The sequence below is a fragment of the Polypterus senegalus genome, chromosome 10 (assembly GCF_016835505.1).
Source record: "Polypterus senegalus isolate Bchr_013 chromosome 10, ASM1683550v1, whole genome shotgun sequence".
NCBI classification, from domain to species: domain Eukaryota; kingdom Metazoa; phylum Chordata; class Cladistia; order Polypteriformes; family Polypteridae; genus Polypterus; species Polypterus senegalus.
This window is the reverse complement of record NC_053163.1, coordinates 167883346-167905773: the sequence shown is the minus strand read 5'-3', so window position 1 is coordinate 167905773 and position 22428 is coordinate 167883346. Positions and strand designations below refer to the sequence as shown.

Below are 22428 nucleotides of genomic sequence, written 5' to 3'. Positions count from 1 at the left end.
ATAAATAGATGTGTGCTTGTTAGTATATTGCTAGAAAGTACTGTACAGGCGCAGGATTTTTTTTTCTGTCATAAAATGACAGGCCCTGTCAATTTCAGCCTCTTGCTGTTTCAAATGGATGAATTGTTTAAATAGCTTGTATGGTTGTGTAGCTCAGAAGGGCATTCTGTTGTTTGATTTCCTTATTAAATTGTTTTTTTTTCTGCATTTCTAGATTTGAACAAAAAAATCTGTCAGATCTTAATATGTCAGATAATGATGCACAGTTACAGTCATTGCAGTTGACCTTCTGCACCACCCACTGTATGACAGAATAGTGCCCTACTTTACTATCTTAAAAGCATATATCACTATAAAGCACCTTCAAATACTCTCTTGCAAATTTTGGTCAATTTATATATATTTTTTACTATATTACTATTATGGTATTGTCAAATTTTCCCCTAGGGACAAAAAAAGTTCTATCTAAAGTAAAAACTACAATATCTGAAATGAAATGTATGCTGTCTTTGCTATGGCACCCCATACTGAGCTGATGTGCACTCAGTTTCCCTTTTGTGGCCACTCTTATTAGGAAATTGAGCCTTCCTGCCTTCATTAAATGAGCTAAGAAGAAATCTTTCTGTTTATATATGGTCTCACCATGTGCACCCTGCCATTAAGACCAAGTATCCACTCACGACCAAAGGAGGCACACCGGGAACAGAGGGAGGGAGGTTGGGAGCACGCACTGATAGCATCCACCACACAAGGAACCACTTGGATTAGGTGATACCTCAGCACCACACTGGACCAGCGTGAGGTTTTTTAATGGTGGCACATTTTCACTGTAAATTGGAAGGACCTGCTTGCAGTGCTGGATGCAGATTAATGTCATACCCAGGAAGATGTTGCAGGTTAAGGGCCTGGTTCAACTGAGTAGATTCACTTCTGGCATTTACAGGAATCGAACCAGCAACCTTCCGCTTGCCAGCACAGATTCCTAGCCTCATATATGCATATATAAGCATATTTTAAAATTAAAGTTCTTTAGGATGTCAAATTTTACCAAGAACTTAGAGTAGATGTGGGTCATTTTTGGGATTGGATGATTTTATAACGCTGCACCAGGATTTTAGAAAATAGAAGATACTGTGGTCACGTGTCTAAACAGTCCATGGTTTCTTTGAACTCCAAAGTGATGGACATTCGTCCTGTAACATCATCCTGAGTGAAGCCTGACAGTGTAATAATGTTATGGTAAAAATATGTACTTTTTGGGGAAAAAATTAGAATTGACTACAGGGTAAAACTAGTAATGATAAAAATCTGAGAAACTGACTAGTTGGCTAGCCTGAGGGAATACAAATGGGCTGAGATAAAAGGCCATTATCCAGCCAGTATAACTTGGAATGGGAGGGAGATGTAGATAGAATTTGACACCACTTCATCCTTTAGGAGGAAAACCTGGGCTAGAATGGAAGCAGGACAGGGGTTGTGGGTGAATAATAATGGCATAAGGTAAGGATTTGGCTTATCCTAATGGTCCGGGAGATACAACAAAAAAAGATATGGAGAGAGAGAACAAAAACTCTGTCTGCAATTTTTCCTTACATGGAGGAGGAGGCCAGACCATCACTTTCTCCATTCATATGTCATGCTGTGGCAAGGAGGACCAAGCTAGACTAGAACATAAGATAGACAACCACCTGGTTGTAAGCACATGAACACCAGATTAACACTAATGGAATTTTTGTCTTACTCGTTTTACTTTATTTTGGGCATATTATCTATAATACACAAATGTATAAATTTTCTCCTGCTTATCCTGGTACTCTTTCTAACTTCTCCTGAATACAAATGTAAAAGGATGGGTGAGAATTAAACTACAATAACAGCATGGTAAGAGTGAGGATGTGGGGCATTCTATTAAGGTCTGCGTAATAAAGAATATAAAGGCAAGAACAGGGTTACCCTAGAACTCTACCATGAGGCAACAAAATTAGATTTGGTATTATATCAACAGTAATATGCATGCAGAATTTCATAAAATTTGAATCAGTACTTGGCATTCGTTGCCCCAACTCACTCATTTTAAACATGTAGTCTGGATTTTAAGTTGGTTTAGCTTTGTTATACATGGAACATTTTATTAAGATTCCAGTTGAAATAATGCTTTTTTTTTTAGTTGTCCCACCATTTAAACCAACTCTTCAATTAAAACACCATTTTGACTGTAAGTTGGAACAGGGCAGCCTACATGCAAAAATCTATGGGTTGTAGTGAGGTCCTTAGGTTGCAAAATGGATAAACAACATCAAATGAAACAGCAAAATTCAAAAGGCAGATGGGTATAACGATTTTATTTATCTAGGTCAGAGGTTTGGGCCTTGTTATTTGGGTACTTAAAAATGTCGGTGTGCTTGTTGATATGGAATTTGCACCGCTGCTTTATCCTTCATTTGAAGTGAATTTTCTGTGTTTCCTTTTTAAACCATTGTTTTTAATTGCTAAAATTAGGTTTTTTTAAAATAAACTGACCAGAGTGTACCTGGTGTTGCCCAGATATATTCATATAATGAGTTAAAGTAAGAAAGCCAATACTAATGTTTTTTTAAATGTTGACCCCATTGCCATTGCACTGTTGCACGTGTGCTAATACACCATTGCTACAAATTGACTTTTTAAAAATTTTTACTTCTTTACTTTGTTCCAGCCAATAGAGATTTGCTTGGCGAACTTGATGGGATTGATGTGTTGCTGCAGCAACTTTCCGTAAGTATTTTTGTCCATTTAATTGTGGTGTAATTGTTTTAACTGCTTGCTTAAATAGCCTTGAGTTGAATGGCTTGAGGTTTGGGCAGATCAAGAACCCCAAATCAGAGGCCCAGTTGTATAATTTAGCTGGTGACCTGAATGTGTTATGGCAGCAAACCTTGCAGATCATCATGTCTATTCATGGAAGAAAGTTCTGTTTGCTATTAAGATTGAATCTTTCTCTTAAAAAAAAAAAAAAATCCTTTTCATCTTGTCATTGTGTCTCTTGTACTTGACCAAATGAACAAATTTGGAAACAGCAACAGTAAAGTGGGCACATTCTGCATTCTCCATATACCACCTAGAACTGTAATCGCTTAGTACGTGGGTAAATCGGAAGGTAAAGGCAATTTGAAAATTACATGATAACCGAAAAAAATGGAAGCTGACGTAATACAACGTGTTCACACTGGCTTATGTGTAATTTGAAAACACGCCATTCAGTGATCGGCCATTAGTCTAGTTGAAGCTGAGGTCAAATGAATATGGGCACTCCACTGTAGGATATGACCACTGTTAGACAACACAACATAATGAGATTTCTTTGAACAGAGGAAATGAAACCGAACAGCAGAGCACTGCACTTTGTGTGTTTGAACTACCCATAAGCTACTGCGAACATGTTTTGTGTCAGCTTCCATCTGTCGTGATTATTGCATGATTTTCCCTTGTAGTTTATACATATATTATGGAAGAGTAAATTGTGATTCTGGGATCTCTTGACACCTTATGATTTCAGATTAAAACTCCTTTGCCCAGGTTCTCTAATCAGCAAGGGTTTTGGTGAGCTAAAGCATCCTCTGATTCTGAAGCAGGTCTTAATTTTCCGAATAGCATCTTTAATTAAAACAAAGCAAAGTAGTTGGCTTGATGATAAGTTTTGACTTGCACGTAATGATCCTCCCATCTGAAACATCGACTGACATCGAGACCATTGCAACATGCCTTATGCGCCATGGGCTGTTAACGTACATAACGAGCCGTGTGGCAAGAGTCCTCTTGCTGAGAAAATCCAACCCTGGAGAGGAGTGCTGGTGCAGTGCTTAATGATGCAGCCGATTCATTGAAATGCCAGCTGCTGTTTCAATTTCAACTTGGAAAAACCAAGCCGTCATCTAGCTGTGTGCACGTGAGAGAAATGCTGTGGTAGCTCAACATCCAGTTTTCTGTGCCACTGGGTGCTGGTTGCTTGTTTCAGTTTTAGCAGGCAGGGTCTGATGTCTTTGTGCAGGTATGTCATCCTGACTTCAACTTCCAGAGCTGGGAGGTTTGGGCCTAATTATATGGGCGTTAACCTCCAAATAAATAAACCCATGAATTAAATGCAAATTTGTAATTTAGCCTGGATTTAGCCATGTCTTTACTCCATCATGATCAGTGCAAGGTTGCAACTTGTGCCCAGTTGACGATGCTGACTCTGCTGTTTATTCCAATAAGGTAACTTTAGTCTTGATGGTTTTTCTGTCTTCTGTGCTGTGGGGAGGGATAAGACAAAATGATATTAGAAATGAAAACAAAATTGGGGTGTATGTTTGCAGGGTTGACTACAAATAATTTTAAGTAAAAAAGACCTCTTCCTTTCTCTTAAGTAAACTTTACAATAGTAAGAGTGTACCAGTATTCACCATTTGATTTAATAGGTACAGTGCCTATAAAAAGCATTCCCTCCTCAGAGGTTTTCACAAAATGTAATATTATGCAGCATGGAATCATAGTGGATTTAATCTGGCTTTGACACTGATTGACAAAAAAAGGTCTTTAATGTCCATCCACCTATTTTCCAAACCTGCTTATCCAGGGCAGTGTTACAGGGCAAATCCCAGCAAGCACTGGGTGCAAAAGCAGGAACAATCCCTTTACAGGGTGGCAGTCTTAATTTCAAACATAAAGCACAGAGTAAATGGTTCTGAATGTATTCACCTCTTTCCAGTCAGTACTTTGTGGATGCACCTTTAGCAATCATGACAGCTTTGAGACTTTGTGCACAGGTCTCTCCCTCTATCAGGGCTGCCATTTCTTCCCCTAACTCTTCTTTGCAAAACTGCCCAGGCTGAATGGAGATCATGAATGTCCTGTCTTTTTAATGTCCAACCACAAATTCTCAATTGGATTCAGGTCTGGACTCGGAGTCAAAACAATGTTGATGGCCTGGAGTGGTAAATCAATTTACTATGTAGCTTTGCCTTTAAGCTTGGGCTTGTCTGGCTAGAAAACCAGTCTTCTCCCAAGGGGCAGGTTTCTTACTCAAAGATTTCACGTTCTACCTTCATAAGCCGCCTTGGGCCTGCTGCAGAGAAGCACCTGATTTCTCAAAGGTGTATTGGTGGCCTCCCTTGCTAGTAGTCTTTTTTTGCATGGACGGCCTTGCCGTCTTTCCATTTCTTCATGATTTAATTTAACTGGATATTCAGTGATTTGGTAATTTTCTTGTCTCCGTTCCTTGACTTGTGCTTTCCCTGGAGTTGCTTGGAATGTTCTTTTTGTCTTCATCGTGTAAGTCAGTCCACCATACTGACTCGCCACAAGTTGTCCCTTCTACATTCAGGTGCATTTATATTACAATTAATTGAAACCCCAAACAGGTGATCTTTGATAAACTAATGCTGTGCCTTTTTGAAGTCAAATGTCTATCGATGGTTTAGGTGCGTCATATTAAAGTGGAAGAATACTTATGAGATAAATTAGTGTTTTATACTTGTAACTAGCAGAATACCCGCGCTTCGCAGCGGAGAAGTAGTGTGTTAAAGAAGTTATGAAAAAGAAAAGCAAACATTTTAAATATAACGTAAGATGATTGTTAATGTAATTGATATGAGTGTTGTTGTCATATATATATATATATATATATGTATATGTATATGTATATGTATGTATATGTATATGTATGTATATGTATATGTATATATATATGTATGTATATGTATATGTATATATATGTATGTATATGTATATATGTATGTATATGTATATGTATATATATGTATATGTATATATATATATATATGTATATGTATATATATATATATGTATATATATATATATATGTATATATATATATATATGTGTATATATATATATATGTATATGTATGTGTATATATATGTGTATATATATATATATATATATATATATATATATATATATATATATATATATATATAGCAAAATACCTCGATTGGCAGCGGAGAAGTAAAAAGAAAAGGAAACATTTTAATAATAACGTAACATGATTGACAATGTAATTGTTTTGTAATTGTCATGAGTGTTGCTGGCATATATATATATATATATATATATATATACATATACACACATACATTATACACATATATATATATACAGTTATATACACATACTATATATATACATATACATATATATACACATATATATATATATATATACAGTTATATACACATACTATATATATATACATATATATACACATACTATATATATACACACACACATATATACATACTGTATATACAACATATACATATCTACATATATATATATTAGGGGTGGGACTCGATTAAAAAAATTAATCCAATTAATTAGAGGCTGTGTAAGAATTAATCTTGATTAATCGTATGTAATCGCACACGTAAATTTGCCCCAAATCGCAAATGTTTTTTTTTTTTTAATTTAAAACGGTTTTAGTGGGCTTACAGAATCAAATAATAGACATGGACATGAATATTGTAAACTGAAGCTGTTTTAATTTCTGAAAAAAGCTTTTAAACTGCATTTGAATTCAAAACAGAAACAAAAATATCATCCCTGGTTAAAATTGGGCAGACTTAAAAATAAAGTGGTAGTTTAAGTACTTTAAGTACATTTTCAGAATAGTATTGTCTTTAAATAATAATAACCAAAATTTCACCATAAAGTGCAGTTTTTCTTCTTAAAAAAATAAGTCAGAAACATAAAAGGTAATTTGACCAGCTTACTCTTTAAACTCTGAGTAACATTAGCCAAAATTATTTTGTACATTAGGCTAAAACAGTGTGATCATTGAACATTTTGTAATTAGATGTATTTAGAATTACTAACGGTCACGGAAGTCCAATGATCCCCAGTAAGAGCCACAAAGTCCGCTTTCTGTAATGCATCTAATTTTGCTTGCTTTTCAGTGTGCACAAAACCATGCTTTTATCAAGGCTTCGCTGGGTAGTCGAAATGATCAGTCGTAGAGCGGCTTTATTCCGACTCTAACATTTTTGTAGCTGTGATGTGTGCATCAGTGTAATGGATGTACCAGGAAATCATGCATTGACAAAAGTTCCCGTTTGCTTGGAATTGAAAGTGTGATTAAATGCGTTATTTTTAACGCGCTTATGGAGTACATGCATCGAAGCTTCTCAGCTGTGCTTGTGCTAAGAAAGGGAAAATTTTAAAAATAACGTAACATGATTCTGTTAACCTAATATTTTTCATACGTCCCAAACCAAGGAGATCTAAGGTAAAATGAATCGGTAGCGTACATACTCAGTACATCCCTCTCGGGAATCGAACCTCGAATGTCGTGTTAGAGGCTTAAGACTCTACAATTGCCACAGCGTGTGGCTTGTCTATGCTAAAGTATGTATTGTAGATCGGGTATATATATACATTTATATATATATACCCGTATCGCAGTGGAGAAGTAGAAGTTATGAAAAGAAAAGGGAACATTTTAAAAATAACGTAACATGATTGTCAATATACAGTAATTGTTTTGTGAGTGTTATTGAATGTTGCTGTCATCAAGGATTTGATTATCATTATTTCTTTCAATCAGGCTCGTATTTGTAGGATGTGTTCAAGTTACATTCCGTGTTTGTCAATCGTTGTAAAGATAAGAGGTTTCATTCATCGATTAGTTCCTTACTGCATCAATAAACAGCTCGTCTTCCTTTTTATCTGTGATGTGACAAACTGCATGCACGGGTTTTTTTTACACTGTCTTCCTTTAGCGGGACATTCACTTTTTCCACCGTGTGCTTTGTTTCCGCAGTAGCTGCACTTATGAATATGATTGTATGTATAAGACGCTTCATATTTTTTTGCTGCCTTCTCAATTGTGTAATTCGGTTTTTGTTCAGCACTCTTTGGAACTGTTGCTTTTTGTCTGTGCACTGCGTCAGTTCACGTGAGCCGCTTGGTGTTCTTGCATCGAAGGTTCCCAGCTGTACTGGTGCCATCTCGTGTAATGTCAGCTAAGACCCGGCACTTAAAAGTTTCTCTCGCAGTTTCAATGAGTTTGTGCCAAACACCACCCTGACCATCTCATCTTCCTCTGCATAAGCACAGTCCTTCACACGTGAATATTTACGGCAGTGTTTGTATTGGATTGCCGCTGATGGACGGCCTTATATGGGCAGGCACTAAATTACAAACGCTAGTGGCAGCCTGTCTATGAACTTAATTTAATATAAACTTACGGTTCACGCCGTGCTTTGTTTCCGCATATGCATCATTTGCTTCATAATGATAATGTTTTTCTGCCTTCTCAATTGTGAAATGGCGTTTTGTGCTAATCGCTGGAGTTCTTCCTTGTTCTGTACGTACTTACGTAGGAGGCGTGATGATGTCACACGAAACTCCGCCCCCCGCGGCCATCTCCAACTCAAGACTCCATTACATTATATGGGAAAAAATAGCTTCCAGTTATGACCCTTATGCGTAGAATTTCGAAATGAAACCTGCCCAACTTTTGTAAGTAAGCTGTAAGGAATAAGCCTGCCAAATTTCAGCCTTCTACCTACACGGGAAGTTGGAGAATTAGTGATGAGTCAGTGAGTCAGTGAGTGAGGGCTTTGCCTTTTATTAGTATAGATTAATTTAGACCACTTTGCAGAGATCTGTTTACACCAGAGGTGCCCAATGCGTCGATCGTGATTGACTGGTAAATCGCAAAGGTAGTGCAGGTAGATCGCATTTCATTCAAAAAACATTTTTTTAAACGTTAGTTTATCATATATCCTCCCTATGCCATTTGCCTCTTGATTGACATACAGGCCAGTCTGAGATCGCCCTTCTTCTCACACACTGGCCATCCTGCACGCACGATCAAACGAGCGAGCTACTGCAAAACTCCGGATGTGATCTAGTTAGCCTTCCAATTTCTATCGACTAAAGAAGGGATTTAAAAAAAAAAAAACAATTGTTTAGAGAGGGTATGGGCGGGAGGTGGAATTGGAAGAGGATTTTTTTTCTCACACTGTCACAATCGAAGTGCGTTTGTCTGACATCCGAGGGTCGATCCCCGATGAGGGGTGCAATGGAGTGTGTACGCCTGATGAGCCCAAAATAGTCGAAACACGTGTCGTGTACTCTTTGCATTATTTGACAGTTAACTATGTAAAATTCTATGATCTGCTTCTCTCAACTGAGAGGGCATCTATGGTGCATCCAACCACATGCGTTACCTGGTAGGTAACCACCCATACAATCAGATTGTGATTCAGACTTCGAATGAGATATATAGATAGATATATAAAGATATATAGAGATATAGAGATATATCTTGATATATATGGTATTTTTAATGTAGGTAGATCATTTCGACCTGGTCATTTTAAAAGTAGCTCGCAAACCGAAAAACTGTGGGCACCCTGTTTTACACTTTGATTTTGATTAGTCTTTTTTTCTATTGAACAGTGACAATGAAATCCACTGTGATTCAATGTTGTATAACAAGAAAATGTGAAAACCTTTTTTTACAGGCACTGCATGTCCTTAATTCAATTTACCTCCTTTTCCTTCCTCAAATTTGGAGTGTAAAAGCACAAGTATTCTCAGATTCCTTTCTAAGTGAATATCGGAGATCTTTCTACAGATTTCTTACAACATCAAAAGTGTATAAAATAATCCCTGCTTCCCAATCAAGTGGGTTTTTAAAATCCTCATCAGGTGGTAGTGTAGGCCACCTGAGCAGAGGAGCAGCAGCAGGAAATGAGTTGAAGAGGTGATCCTATTTGAGGAATAGTCATCGTAGTGGGAAGTTCTCATTTAGAGCCCCCCGGGGGATAACATGGGGCCCCAGCGCTGTACAATTTGATAGGTGGGTGTACAGTGAATGAAGGGACATCCATGGAGTTGAAATAGGTGTTTTGATCTCTTATTTGAAATGGTTTTGAAAGAGGAGCAGCAGCAGTTATATTTTGATGCAATGTTTTAAGCTTTTTAAGAAATTTAATACCAATTTCTATTTTATTAATGCTTTCCTAATCATTTGGCATCAATGATTTTTGTACTATAAAAAGAATGAGAGGAATACATGTTTATATTCCCAGTCTTACATTTTTAGAGGTGTTGAGATGGTAAAGTAAGCTACTTTAGCCAATTTAAATGTTGTTCTTTTTCGTGTAATTGTTTTATAGCAAGGGCTTCCAAATCCAATCCTGGAGGGCCTTAGTGGCTGCCGTTTTTCTTTCCTGCCACTTTTGTTTTTGTTATTTTGCCTTATATAGTTTTTTGTACTAGGAATTTGTTCGTTTTCGCATACCCCTTGGGTCAGCCATTGTACAGCACCCCTGGAGCAACTTCAGGTCAAGGACTCCGCCGAGTAGGATCTCCTTTGGCAGTAACAGGAATTTGAATCAGCAACCTTCCAGATACCAGTGCAGATTCTCTGCCTTTTAATCAGTGACAAATTTCTGTTGTTAAGGGACTTCTTTTCCATTCATTTTAATTGATTTTTCATTCTCTGTTCTTTGAATTGCTTCTTTTTTTCCTTTAAATGGCAGCCAAATAGAAATGAGATGTGAAGTGATCCAGCAGATGACCGGCTAAGTCAGGGCCTCAAATTCCGACTGATTCCACTCCAACCAGTTTCTTAATCAGAGGCCAATCCCTGCTGTTTAATTCCAAGGCTTGTTGTTTCTCTCATTCTGCCACAGCAGACATTTCCATAACTGTTGATTTTTCTTTTTTCTAAGAGCACTGTTAAAATGTTTTGTGGACCAGAGCAGATCAACATTACTGAGACTTTCACCTTTCTTTAGTTTCAAATATTAAATGATGGACACAGGTCAGATGGTCATATGTTGGCTCGTTTTGTATCTTGTTGTTGTCTGGCTGCTAATTAAGGGAAAAAAACCAGATGGCTGATCTTAAATAACAAGTCAATTAAAATTAAGACAAAAGAAGTTAATTAGCAGCAAAAACTGGTGCCTAATTAAGAGAAAGATAAGAATGAAAACCTGTAGCCCTCCAGGATTTTAGCTGGACACTCCTGGTATACAGTATTGGGTGACCAATGCATAGCATGAGCTTCAGAGACATTTCTGGATTCTATTCTTTTTGCAGCATAGAGTTTTATAAGAACGATGTGTTTTTAATATCCCATGATATGCTAAAGCATTCTGTGGCCCCAAGGATCTTGCCCCATAAACACCATCTTTATGAATGTGCCCCTGAAGAAAAAGTAAAGTAGTATTGGATTAAAAAAAAAAACCTGTGCATAGATATGGATGCATAATTTGGAGAGCAAGCAGACCTTTCACTTCTGTCTAGTTGATATTCAGCTCTGGAGTTACAAGACACAAAAGAATCACTTGCATTTACTCTTCTTGTAGGTTTTTAAGCGGCACAATCCCAGCACACCTGATGAGCAGGAGATGATGGAAAACCTTTTTGACTCTCTCTGTTCCTGCCTGATGCATGCTGCCAACAGGGATCGCTTTCTGAAGGGAGAAGGGCTTCAGCTCATGAACCTCATGCTTAGGTAATCCTGCTTCACAGCTTTCAGGCATTGCTTAAGTGTTTGTGCACTGATGGAGTGTAAGAGCTTGTCTTGGGAGGGATCCTGCCTATGGGGGGGCAGCCGCACAGCACACCCATCAATTTCAGATGCATTAGTCTGCTCAGTCATTACACACTGTGTCTTGCTATTTATGGCCACTCATTTTCAGTCATCATTCACACTCTCTGTCCTTGCAGTTTTATGGAATTATCGAGAATTCTTCACCAAGAAATCCACAAAATGTTTGTAGAGTAACTTTAATTCTTTGCTTAATTGTCATAGAAGTATTCCACTTTTTTGTAATTGTTACCAGCCATCTGTTGATTTCATCTCAACTATCCAAAATGCCACTCATTGTAATTATTAATCCGTGGGAAAAATATTCATTGGTACCTAAACATCTAAAACAGGAATGTTTCATAGATGGCGATGCCTCTTTTAAGCACTTAGTATCTGTATTTGAATGCTGCAGAACTTTGTTTCAGCCAGGGGTTATTCTCTGGCTTAGGTATATTTTCTGTTTTTTTGTTGTTATTTTTGAATTATTATTCTTCATGTTACGGTGTAATTCTTGTTAGGTGTGTTTATTACTAAGTATTGGTTTACTTTGTCTTTAAATGTTGCACCATTCTTTGTTTTTGTGAGTGGAGCCTCACTTGACAGGGCCAACCAGATGTCACTGCTACTGGGTTATCCCTCTGCCTCTATATTGGGTTGGCGGTGTCCATTAGTGGATCATTGATAGTTGTTTGGAGATTACTATGACTATGTATATTTGGGACGTGACCGCCTAGGGATTGTCTTTTGGCAAAATCCTGTCAGATTTGTTCTTCATTTTTTTATTTATTCTATAAATTCTTAGTTTTTAAAGATACTTTGTTGTGGGACGTCTCAAGAAGCCAGAGGCTTATACGGTGACCCTCTTCCTTGTAAGGAAGGCATTTCTGTATTTTTCTGATCTTTCAAGTACTTTTTGGACTTCCTATTTTGGAATTGGACCGGCTGAAGCCTCCAGGTAGTAGTTGGGGCTACTGGCACCCTGGGTAAAAAACATTTCTGGGCAGGTCAGTGCAGGTCTGGCCCGGCATTTTGGAGGTTTCATGCCCCTTTTTTGCCATGTCTGAGTTTGCAATACACAACAGATTGTACATCCATACAGGAATAAGATTGCTGTATTGATTGAAATGTGAGATGCACTTTCTTCACTTGTTTCGAAGTTTTTTTATTTTTATTTATTTTATTAATTTTATTACAATCCATACATAGCAATCAAGTTTTTACAAAAAAAAGAATTATGTTAAGAACAGATCGATCCCCACCCCTGAGAGAGAGAGCAAGCCAAACGGTGTAAGATTTAAGGCTTGTAAACATACCTAAGTTAATAAATTCTCTGTGCTTTATAAACTTATTTTAAAGTATTACTGATTAGATCCTGCCATGTTTTGAAAAAAGTCTGTACGGATCCTCTAACTGAGTATTTGATTTTTTCCAATTTCAAATAATATAACACATCGGTTTCCCGCTGACTTAAAAAGAGGAGAGTTTGTGTTCTTCCAGTTTATCAGAATGAGTCTGCGTGCCAACAGTGTAGTGAATGCCATCACAGTTTGTTTGTCTTTCTCCACTTTAAGCCCCTCTGGAAGAACCCCAAACACAGCTGTTAATGGGTTAGGAGGGATTGTGAGTCCAAGGCTGTCTGAGAGGTAATTAAAAATTTTGGTCCAGAATAATGTTAATTTGGTGCAGGCCAGAACATGTGACCCAGTGAGGCTGAGGCTTGGTTGCAACGTTCGCAGGTTGGATCATGCCCTGGAAACATTTTGAGAGTTTTAGTCGAGACAGATGTGCTCGATATATAATTTTGAGTTGTATTATTGTATGCTTTGCGCATATGGAGCTCGAGTGAATTCTCTGCATTGCTACTTTCCACTCCTTTTCTGATATTTTAATTGAGAGATCCTTTTCCCAGTGTCCTCTTGGATCTTTGAAAGGAAGGGATTGTAAAATGATTTTATATATTGTAGAGATGGAGTCTAATTCCTTAAAATTGAGCAATATTTTTCCGTGGATGAGGGTGCAAGATGAGGAAAATCTGGAAGGTTCTGTTTAACAAAGTTCCTGATTTGAAGATAGTGAAAGAAATGTGTATCTGGAATGTTAAATTTGGAATGTAATTGTTCATAGGATGCAAAGACGTTGTCTATATAAAGATCTCTAAGCAAGTTAATTCCAATTTTTTTCCAGATATTAAAAACTGCGTATGTTTGTGAAGGTTGAAAGAGGTGGTTCTCTTGCAGGGGTGCCACAGATAGAAGCTTCTCCGTCTTAAAATGCTTTCTACATTGGTTCCAGATTCTAAGTGAGTGGAGCACAATTGAGTTATTAGTGTATTGCCGATCACGTGTGTTTATTGGAGCGCAGAGCAAGGAATACAAAGAAGTACTGCAGGATTTTACTTCTATTGTGGTCCAAGCCTGTGTATGTTCTTCTATTTGTGTCCAGGTTTTTATTGCCTCTATATTTGCCGCCCAGTAATAAAACTGGAAGTTAGGTAGAGCCATGCCGCCTTCTACCTTTTGTCTTTGTAGGGTCGCTCTTTTGATGCGTGGATGTTTTGAATTCCAAATAAATGAGGTTATTGTTGAATCTAATTTCTTAAAGAACGATTTATTAATGTATATTGGGATGTTTTGAAATAAAAAAAGGAGCTTAGGAAGAATATTCATCTTAACAGTGTTAATTCTTCCAGCTAGTGTGAGATGAAGGGTTGACCATCTATGGAAGTCTTGTTAAATTTTTTCCATGCAGACGACGAAATTTTGTTGATATAGAACTTTATGTTTACTTGTGATGTTTACCCCGAGGTATTTAAACTGTTCTGCAATGATAAAAGGTAGGGTGTCTAATCTAATATTATATGCTTGAGAATTCACTGGAAAGAGTACACTTTTATTCAGATTAATTATGAGACCAGAAGTTCCAAGTTTCCAAGTTTTAAAATGAGAGACATTTGAAGTATGACAATGAAAAGTCTTGAAAAATTACGCATTTTGGGATTTAGAACTAAATTCAAACGCCAACAATATGAGATACTGCAAATGCTCCGATTTTGACCTCCTGCAACTAAGCAAATACAACAAGAAAGCTTGCACAGGGATGTGAAAAGAAAGTGCAGAGCTTTTGGATAAACAAAGAAAGCTGCACAGAATATGGGCTCTGGTTTGATGTATAATATTTCCTTTTAGTTACTGGTATAATGTTTTTTTTTTTTTCTTTTTCTATATGCCTGCACACGGACCTAGTCTTCTGCAGTCCAACGCATGCTTCCCTATGTGCTTTGTCCAATGCTTATACATTCATACTGTTGGCTCCATCTCACACCTAGTGTATTACTTGAGGCCAAAGTCATCAAAATATGTCGCACTATCCACCACTTCCTGAAGTGATCCAAGCCAGGATCCTATCTGATCGTTGCTAGTGGGCACTAATCATGGCCAAAGAATTTTTAGCAAAAATAAAGTACTGCCGAAGCGCCTGCAGAAAGTGCCGTATCCACTCTCCTGTGCTTTGAGATCTGCAAGGGTTGCTTTTATGGCCAGCTTCTCCACATAGTTCTGCTCTTTCTAGTAGTCTGTAGAAAGCTAAGCAAAGTCTCCCTATTAGGTCAGGACTGTTGACATTACACTATATTATAACTGTACTTGTAATTCTTGTAAATACTGATGATTTTGTTTCCTGAAAATCTGCTTTTTAAAGGGAATTGTCTTCAAGGGCCTCTTAAATTGAAAGTTTGGTCCCACAGTACAAGTTGGCAAGTGTGACTGGAGAAAGGGACTTATTGGCCACTATTAAGACTGTTGCCTCCATGACCCGGTTTGGAATAAGCAGTGGACAATGAATGAATGTCATGTCTGCTTTCACCTTAAAGCAGTTCTAAACCTTGAAGTGTTGCAGTTTCAAATAAGGCAGTTCATAATTAGCCTAGTTGCTGCCTACTATCCAGGAAAATCTACTGTCTGTTTATTTAACTTTTAGAGCCGTATCACTGTAATTTGAAAGACAACAGTGTCCGAGAGTATGGTAAAGATCTCATGCTTGCCGAGGCAGAGCAGACACCAGCCTCCCATTGCTTGATTGATGTATTTGTTGCATTGTTTCTGCCATGGACACCGTGAACTTGCACACTTCAAGTTATTAGTAGAAGAGGGAAAGATGGTAATTATGAAAGTTAAAATTGTTCAGACTTCTTTAACATTAGAAATGCACACGAGGTACAGGATGGTGAAACCAAACCCTTTTGTGCAGTGCTTTTCTCCTGCTGTTGGTTTTGGATTAGCTGCAAGTGATATTGTAGCAGTGAGCCATACGAGTTTATTTGAGCTTCCTCTACTGTGAGTCTGCCAGGAGACCAGGCTCGGATTTGGGCCTGCTTACTGTCAGAGTATAGTTAGTATCTTATAAGTGCGTCTGCATGGATGTTCTTATGCTTTCGTGCTAAGGACTTGTGTGTTAAGATGATTGGATATTCGAGATTCACCCAGTATGATAATAGAAAAATATTGACAGAGGCAGTCTATTCAGCTCATCAAGGCTTGCCAGTCCTGTCCACCGACTTTTCTCTAAAATAGCATCAAGTTGAGTGTTGATAATCCCTTAAGTCCTACTGTCTACCTAATTACACCACTTGGTAATTTATTTCATATGTCTATGGTTCTCTGTATAAAGAAAAACTTTATTGTTTGTGCAACATCTACCTTAAAATGGGTTTCCATCTGTGTCCCTGTGTTCACGCCTGAGTTAATTTTAAAGTTCAACAATTAACAGACAGGTATTGTTGGGTGTATTTTTGCAAATTTGTATTTTGATGTATTAATTCTGTATTTAGTAATTACAGGGAGATTCACTTGAAAGAGGCCCCGAATATTCTATAACAACTCTCTAGGACAAAGCAATCTCAACGAAACAACGTGCAATGTGCTCCTCAGTATATGGAGCTTCGAACAAGCCGGGGTGCCCCCTGCATGGGAGCGATGATGTAGGCACCGGACAGCCGTTGTAACGTTGTAACCTTCGTTTTCAACTTCTGGGTGCATTCCGCCCATACCCTTTCACTCAGTCACTCAACTTCTCATCAGGATGGTGCTGTACAGTATTGAGCAGCACTTCTTCGAGATGCAACCTCACCAATTTGTTTAAGCGATGTCAGAATCAACTGGATGATGGCGAGATAACGGAAGGTTACTTCCAGAAAGAGAGAGCAACGTGTCGCACATCGGCAAGGAGCCTGGCAGAAATGGAGTCCTCCTTCAGCAACAGGGTCATTTCAAAGGGGCTTTGGCCACCACGGTCGCCGGATATGACACCTCCAGACTTCTTCCTTTGGGGTATGCTCAAAGGAAAAGTCTATCGAAACAAGCCTCGCACTGTGGAAGATTTGAAGGAAAACATCCAATGTGAAATTGCTGTTATTCCCCTTGAGATGCTTGCCGATACGTTCAGGAACATGGAGTGCTGCTTCGAAATGTGTCTGGCAGAAAATGGAAACCACTTCCAGCATCGCATGTAATACAATCGATTACGCATACGTCAAGGTGCATAGCGTATTGTTTTGGTTCAGATTGCTTCCTTTCAATGGGAGTTGCAACAGAATATTTGGGGCCTCTTTCGAGCGAATCCTCCCTGTAGTATATTCCATATTTTACCTCAGAATTTGTCAAACTCTGTGAACAGCACTATTTAAAAATAAATTTGTATTATAAAGAGACAGTCTGGGATCCACTGTACTAATTCCTTTCCTATTCTTAAAACCCTTTGATATTGTCACCTACTAATCTGTTTTCTTAAACTGAAAAGGTTCAACTCCTTTAATCTTTTCTCATAATTGCACAGCTTGCCCTCCTGGAATCGGCCTAGTCCTTCTCTGGAGCGAGCGAGTGTAGGTGTGATATGAGTGTGTTCACATGTGGAACGTTTCCTGACTCTCAACTTAGGCTATGCAGGTTTCAAAAATAGATGGGTGGAAGAATCAGTGTCTCTCATTTGCATATCGTTGGTCTCTTTTTATGAATTTATTGTATGAATAAAATATTGGCGTTGCCTCCAGGCTTGTCCATGTTGAAACTGGCCCACCTCGTTCCTCTCATCTATTGAATTGCATGGCAACTGATCTGCTCTGCTTCCTTGTTTTCCAGGTCTTTTAATGCAGCCAAAAGTGAGAGTCAAGAATGAAAGACAGCTTTGGAGCAGACAGCACTGTGTTCCTTCAAAGAAACATATTTTCTTTGTGGTGTTTTGTTGAATATTCATGGAGCTGAGCCCTTTTTTCATGCAGGGATTAGAGAGTTGACAGTTTAATCAGCTGTAGCTGAACAGAAATCAACCACTTGACCTTAAGGGGTGAAAAGTGTGAATTGTTAATGTTAACTGACACTTGAATTGGGTAATGGCCAAGTCTGGAAAGCCTGACGTCAAATAGCATTTTATCGACAAAGAATGAGATTCATATCTCAAAGTTCGTGTGCATCTTTATGGCATATGCATGCCTTTAACACGACTGTGTCGCAGCACGCTTCTTCTGTTAATCACCCAGCGTGTCTTTGCTCTATGCCAGGCTTAATCTTTTCACTGTGTCTGGAGGTATGACTTCAAATTCATTCAAAGCCTGCCAGCATCTTAACAGCCAAGTCAAGGAAAGAAAATCCGCAGCCACTTTAATGTATCTCTACAAGGAGTGACAGCTTTAGTTTGCAATTTATTCATTTTTTATGTGTGTGTACTGCAGCCTAAACCTGATCCTTCCAAGTTGTTTATCTAGCCTTGTCTTGGTGAGTATGCTAGTTGATAACTGACTACTAAGCAAAATAGGAAAAAATAGCCGGATGTGTTGATATAAAAATGTCTCAAATTCCCACACTTGGATAAATTTTACATAGGATCACAGATAGGAGGTTACACTAGAAAATGTATTTAAAAATTCACTCTTATTATAAAAGGAAATCCTCGGACAAGACTTTCTCTGATGTAATTTCAGGTCCCGCGAGACAAGACTTTTTGGCAAGAGATTTTGCCAAGTCCCGTGCTCCACTCAAACATTTACAACCACGCCCATGGTCCAGTCAATTCTCGTTCATGTGAATACCATAGTCAGACACGGGTCCTGCACTCACAGCTCTAAACTGGGTCAAAAATAAGACCGAGTAGAAGACAAAGTAGAATGTCGTAAAGAGGTTCAAAAACGTTACCACGATACACATGCAGAGCAGGTTAGAGATTATGAATGTACTAAAATTCGAAAGTCTCAAAAAACTGATAGTAACGATCGCATTAGTGCTAACAAACGGAAATTATTACGCAAAGAAATAATGTAACAGGGAAAAGAGTTTGAATACAGTATATGGACATAGACGATCTACAAATCTCCGACTTAAAGTTTAAAGCCAAACAAAATCTACATACTTCTGTCATATTGCCTAATACGTGTTGCTATCAGGGAAAAGTAGCGTTTCTTCCTAATAGAGGCGTATCTGTGAGAATAAAAAGATTTGTTGTTTGGTGAAAGTGAAATCCACATATGCGAGCGGCAGAGACGGGAAGTGGCTGGTGTGTAGTGCAGGCCAGGGGGTTGGCAAGCAAAGCGAGCAGGGGGCAAAACCCCCTAGTTTAGAAAGTTATCCAGACCCCTTCACTTTTATCACATTTCCTTATTTACAGCCTAATGCTATAATCGTGTAAATCTTATTTTTTTTCCCCTCCTCAAGAAACGTTTATTGCGACAGCTAAAGACAAAGCGAAAAACGGAATATTACAAATATCTGCAAATATATTAAACTGAAAAATCACAGTGGCACCAGTATTTAGACCCTTTTGCTATGACACTTGAAATTTGGCTCCCGTTCTATTGATCAACATTGAGATGTTTCTGCACCGTGTTTAGAGTCCACCTGTGGTCGGTTCGGTTGACAAAGTGTTTATTTTTTTTCATGGTAAGGACATGTTTTCCATTTGCTTGTGTGAATTCACATGTAAATATGGAAGTAAATCAAATCAAAACAAAACCAACTGCATTGCATGAATAGGTTACTGCCCTTTGGTCTGTCTCTGGAGGGATAATTTTAAGATTAAGGTCTGACCTATCAATCACAGCTGGTCATCTTTTAAAATGGTGGAATCTCATAATAGTGGTGTTTTATTTGGTTCAAAAATGACATGTATGACGTATTTTACAAGATATGTGTAATCACAAGACACAGGTCAATAATGTTCAACAGCTGTCTTGGCTTGAAGTGGACGTATTCATTTAGAATTTAAGGTCTTCCTCCGTGCAACATAGACTACAATGTAAATGACCAATGCAGGCAAGCAAAATTTTTTTTTTTAATTTATAGACCTTTAGAACACACGTTTGCATGACAAGTGCATATTTAGCATGTCTGTGAAGAAATAAAAATACTGAAATTGTCCTTTGATCTTGTTTATATGGTAACAAGCTAAGGAGTAATGTTATTAAAGCAGGGGGCCATACAGTCTGCACACAGATTGGCTCAATTAGAGCTGAATGTAGACATTTATGCCTGCCCTAGATTATAACCAGACGATTCTGAAGTTGTCAAAAAATATATAACAATCCCCATCACAGAGACATTATCTCTGAATCTCTGTTTTTCCTCGAATGTTTCTCTGTCTAATACCGATATGGCAGTGATCAGCATTGTACATCATTAGTGAAGTGTTAGCTGCACAGAATCAGCAAGTGCCTGAGACTCGGAGTTTCACACTATTTGCCAGTCAGCATGAAACAAGTCTTTCTGAAGCATTCTGCATGGCTGCCTTGTCTTATAACATTTGGAGATTTTCTTTTAACTTTCTGAGAATGGATAGAAGAAAGTATTATAATGGTGTTGAAATTTTGACTTGAGTTTTCAGTTGATTTACGTATTTTTGGGCATTTGCAGTGCACAGTTTGAATATTTTTGGGATGGTTACTATAGTGTACCTGAGAGGATAAGCCAACAGCAGTTACATTTGGCAGTCTTAATGAAATCCTGAAACACTAGAACCCTATTTTGATTATAATAAAAATAAAATCTGTTCATTTGAATTTCTGTTTTACTTTCTATGATTTTTATTTAGTTGTCCCCTGTAACATACTATTGCTAGTGGTGTGTGTGTGTGTGTGTGTGTGTGTGTGTGTGTGTGTGTGTGTGTAATACTCTGTCTGCTTAATTACCTACCTACAGTAATGGATTCAGAAAGGTGTTAGATCCTTAAATTTATTGCTCAGTTTATTGTCATTGATTACATTTTAAATGGGAAATTTGCCATTTTTGCCTATCAGTCTACACTCAATATGCTGTAATGCCAAAGTAAAGTTTTTAGAAGAGGTTTGCAAATTTGCTAAAAATCAAAAACTGAAATCTCCTATTCATAGAAGTTTTTGAACCTTTAAGTTAGTACTTTGTAGAAGTTCTTTTGGCAGCAATTCCAGTGTTGTGTAAACTGCCATCTTCAGGTCTCTCCACACATATTCCATCGGGTTAAGTCTGGGGTTTGGCTACGCCACTCAAGGACACTAAGATTTACCCTGAGTCCATTTAGCAATGTCTTGCCTGTATGTTTTGGGTCATTGTGGTGTTTAAAGGTGAACCTTTGCCCACCCAGATTTTGAGTGCACTCTGGGGCAGAATTTCTTCAAGTACCTCTTTGTATTTGGCTGCATTCACCCTGAGCAGTCTCATTATCCCTGCTGCTGAGCACTTCCATAGCATGATCCTGCCTCCATCATGCCTCACCATAGGGATGGTACTAAGCAGGTGATGAGCAATGCCTGATCTTCACCAGGCACATTGCTTGGAGTTCTGCCCAAAGAATTCCATTTTTGTCTCATCAAACTAGAGAATCTTTTTTTTTTTTTTTCCCCCCCCATGTTGTCAGAGACCTTTAGATGCTACTTGGCAAACAACAAGCGAAAGTTAGCCTCCTTACTAAAACTGTGATTGATGGTGTGATGCTGAGATGGTTGTACTTCTGATAGGTTTTGCCATCTCAGCAGAGGACGTCTGAAGCTCTGATAGTGACCACTGGGGTCTTGGTTACCTCCATGACCTAGGTCCCCCTTCTTGCTTTGCTACTCAGTTTGGTCCGACAGCCAGCTCTAGAAAGAGCCCTGGTGGTTCCAAACCATTTCTTTTTCATATTTCTTGAGGCCAGTGTGCTTCTGAGAACACTCAAAACTTTAGAAATGTTTTTTTATTGTCCTCTTGCCCTGATCTGTTTCTCACTGCAATTTTATCACAGAGGTCTACAGAGAGTTCCTTGATCTTCATGACTTGATTTTTCTCCTGACATACAGTGTGAATTGTGGGACCTTCCACTGACGTTCTGGACCTGTCTCAAAGAGAATTAAAACAACCAGGATGCACCTGAGCACACATTGGAGTGCCCCAGCAAGGGGTCTGAATACTGTACTTATAAGAATGAGAGTTTCAGTTATTCATTTTTTATTTAACCTTTCTGTATAACCTTTCTGAAAACAAGTTTTCACTTTGTCATTATAGGTTTTTGCATGTGGATTGACAGGCAAAAATGACAAATGTATCCATTTAAAATTCAATCTACACCAAAAAGTGTGCAGAAATTGAAGGGGTCTGAATACTTTCTGAATCCTTTCTCTCTCTCTCTGTGTGTTTGTGTATGTGCATATACAGTCTGGTCCATAAGTATTTGGACTCTTGACAATATTTTTATAATTTTGCGTCTTTACACCACCACAGTGGATTTGAAACAAAGCAATCAAGATGTGATTGAAGTGTAGACTTTCAGCTTTAATTTAAGGGGTTTACCAAGATTATTGGACAAGCTGTTTAGAAAAGACACACATTTTCATGCATGGCCCTCCTATTTTC

General features: G+C 38.1%; 1 protein-coding gene across 1 annotated transcript in view; it reads left to right on the top strand.

Moving 5' to 3' along the window:
- The window catches only part of ctnnbl1 (catenin, beta like 1), a 115142-nt gene that overhangs the window by 50131 nt on the left and 42583 nt on the right, over window positions 1–22428 (top strand). Inside the window, exons 9-10 of the mRNA XM_039767354.1 lie at window positions 2696–2754; window positions 11361–11509. Coding sequence (XP_039623288.1) covers window positions 2696–2754; window positions 11361–11509 — 208 coding nt within the window. The remainder of the gene's footprint in view (window positions 1–2695; window positions 2755–11360; window positions 11510–22428) is intronic.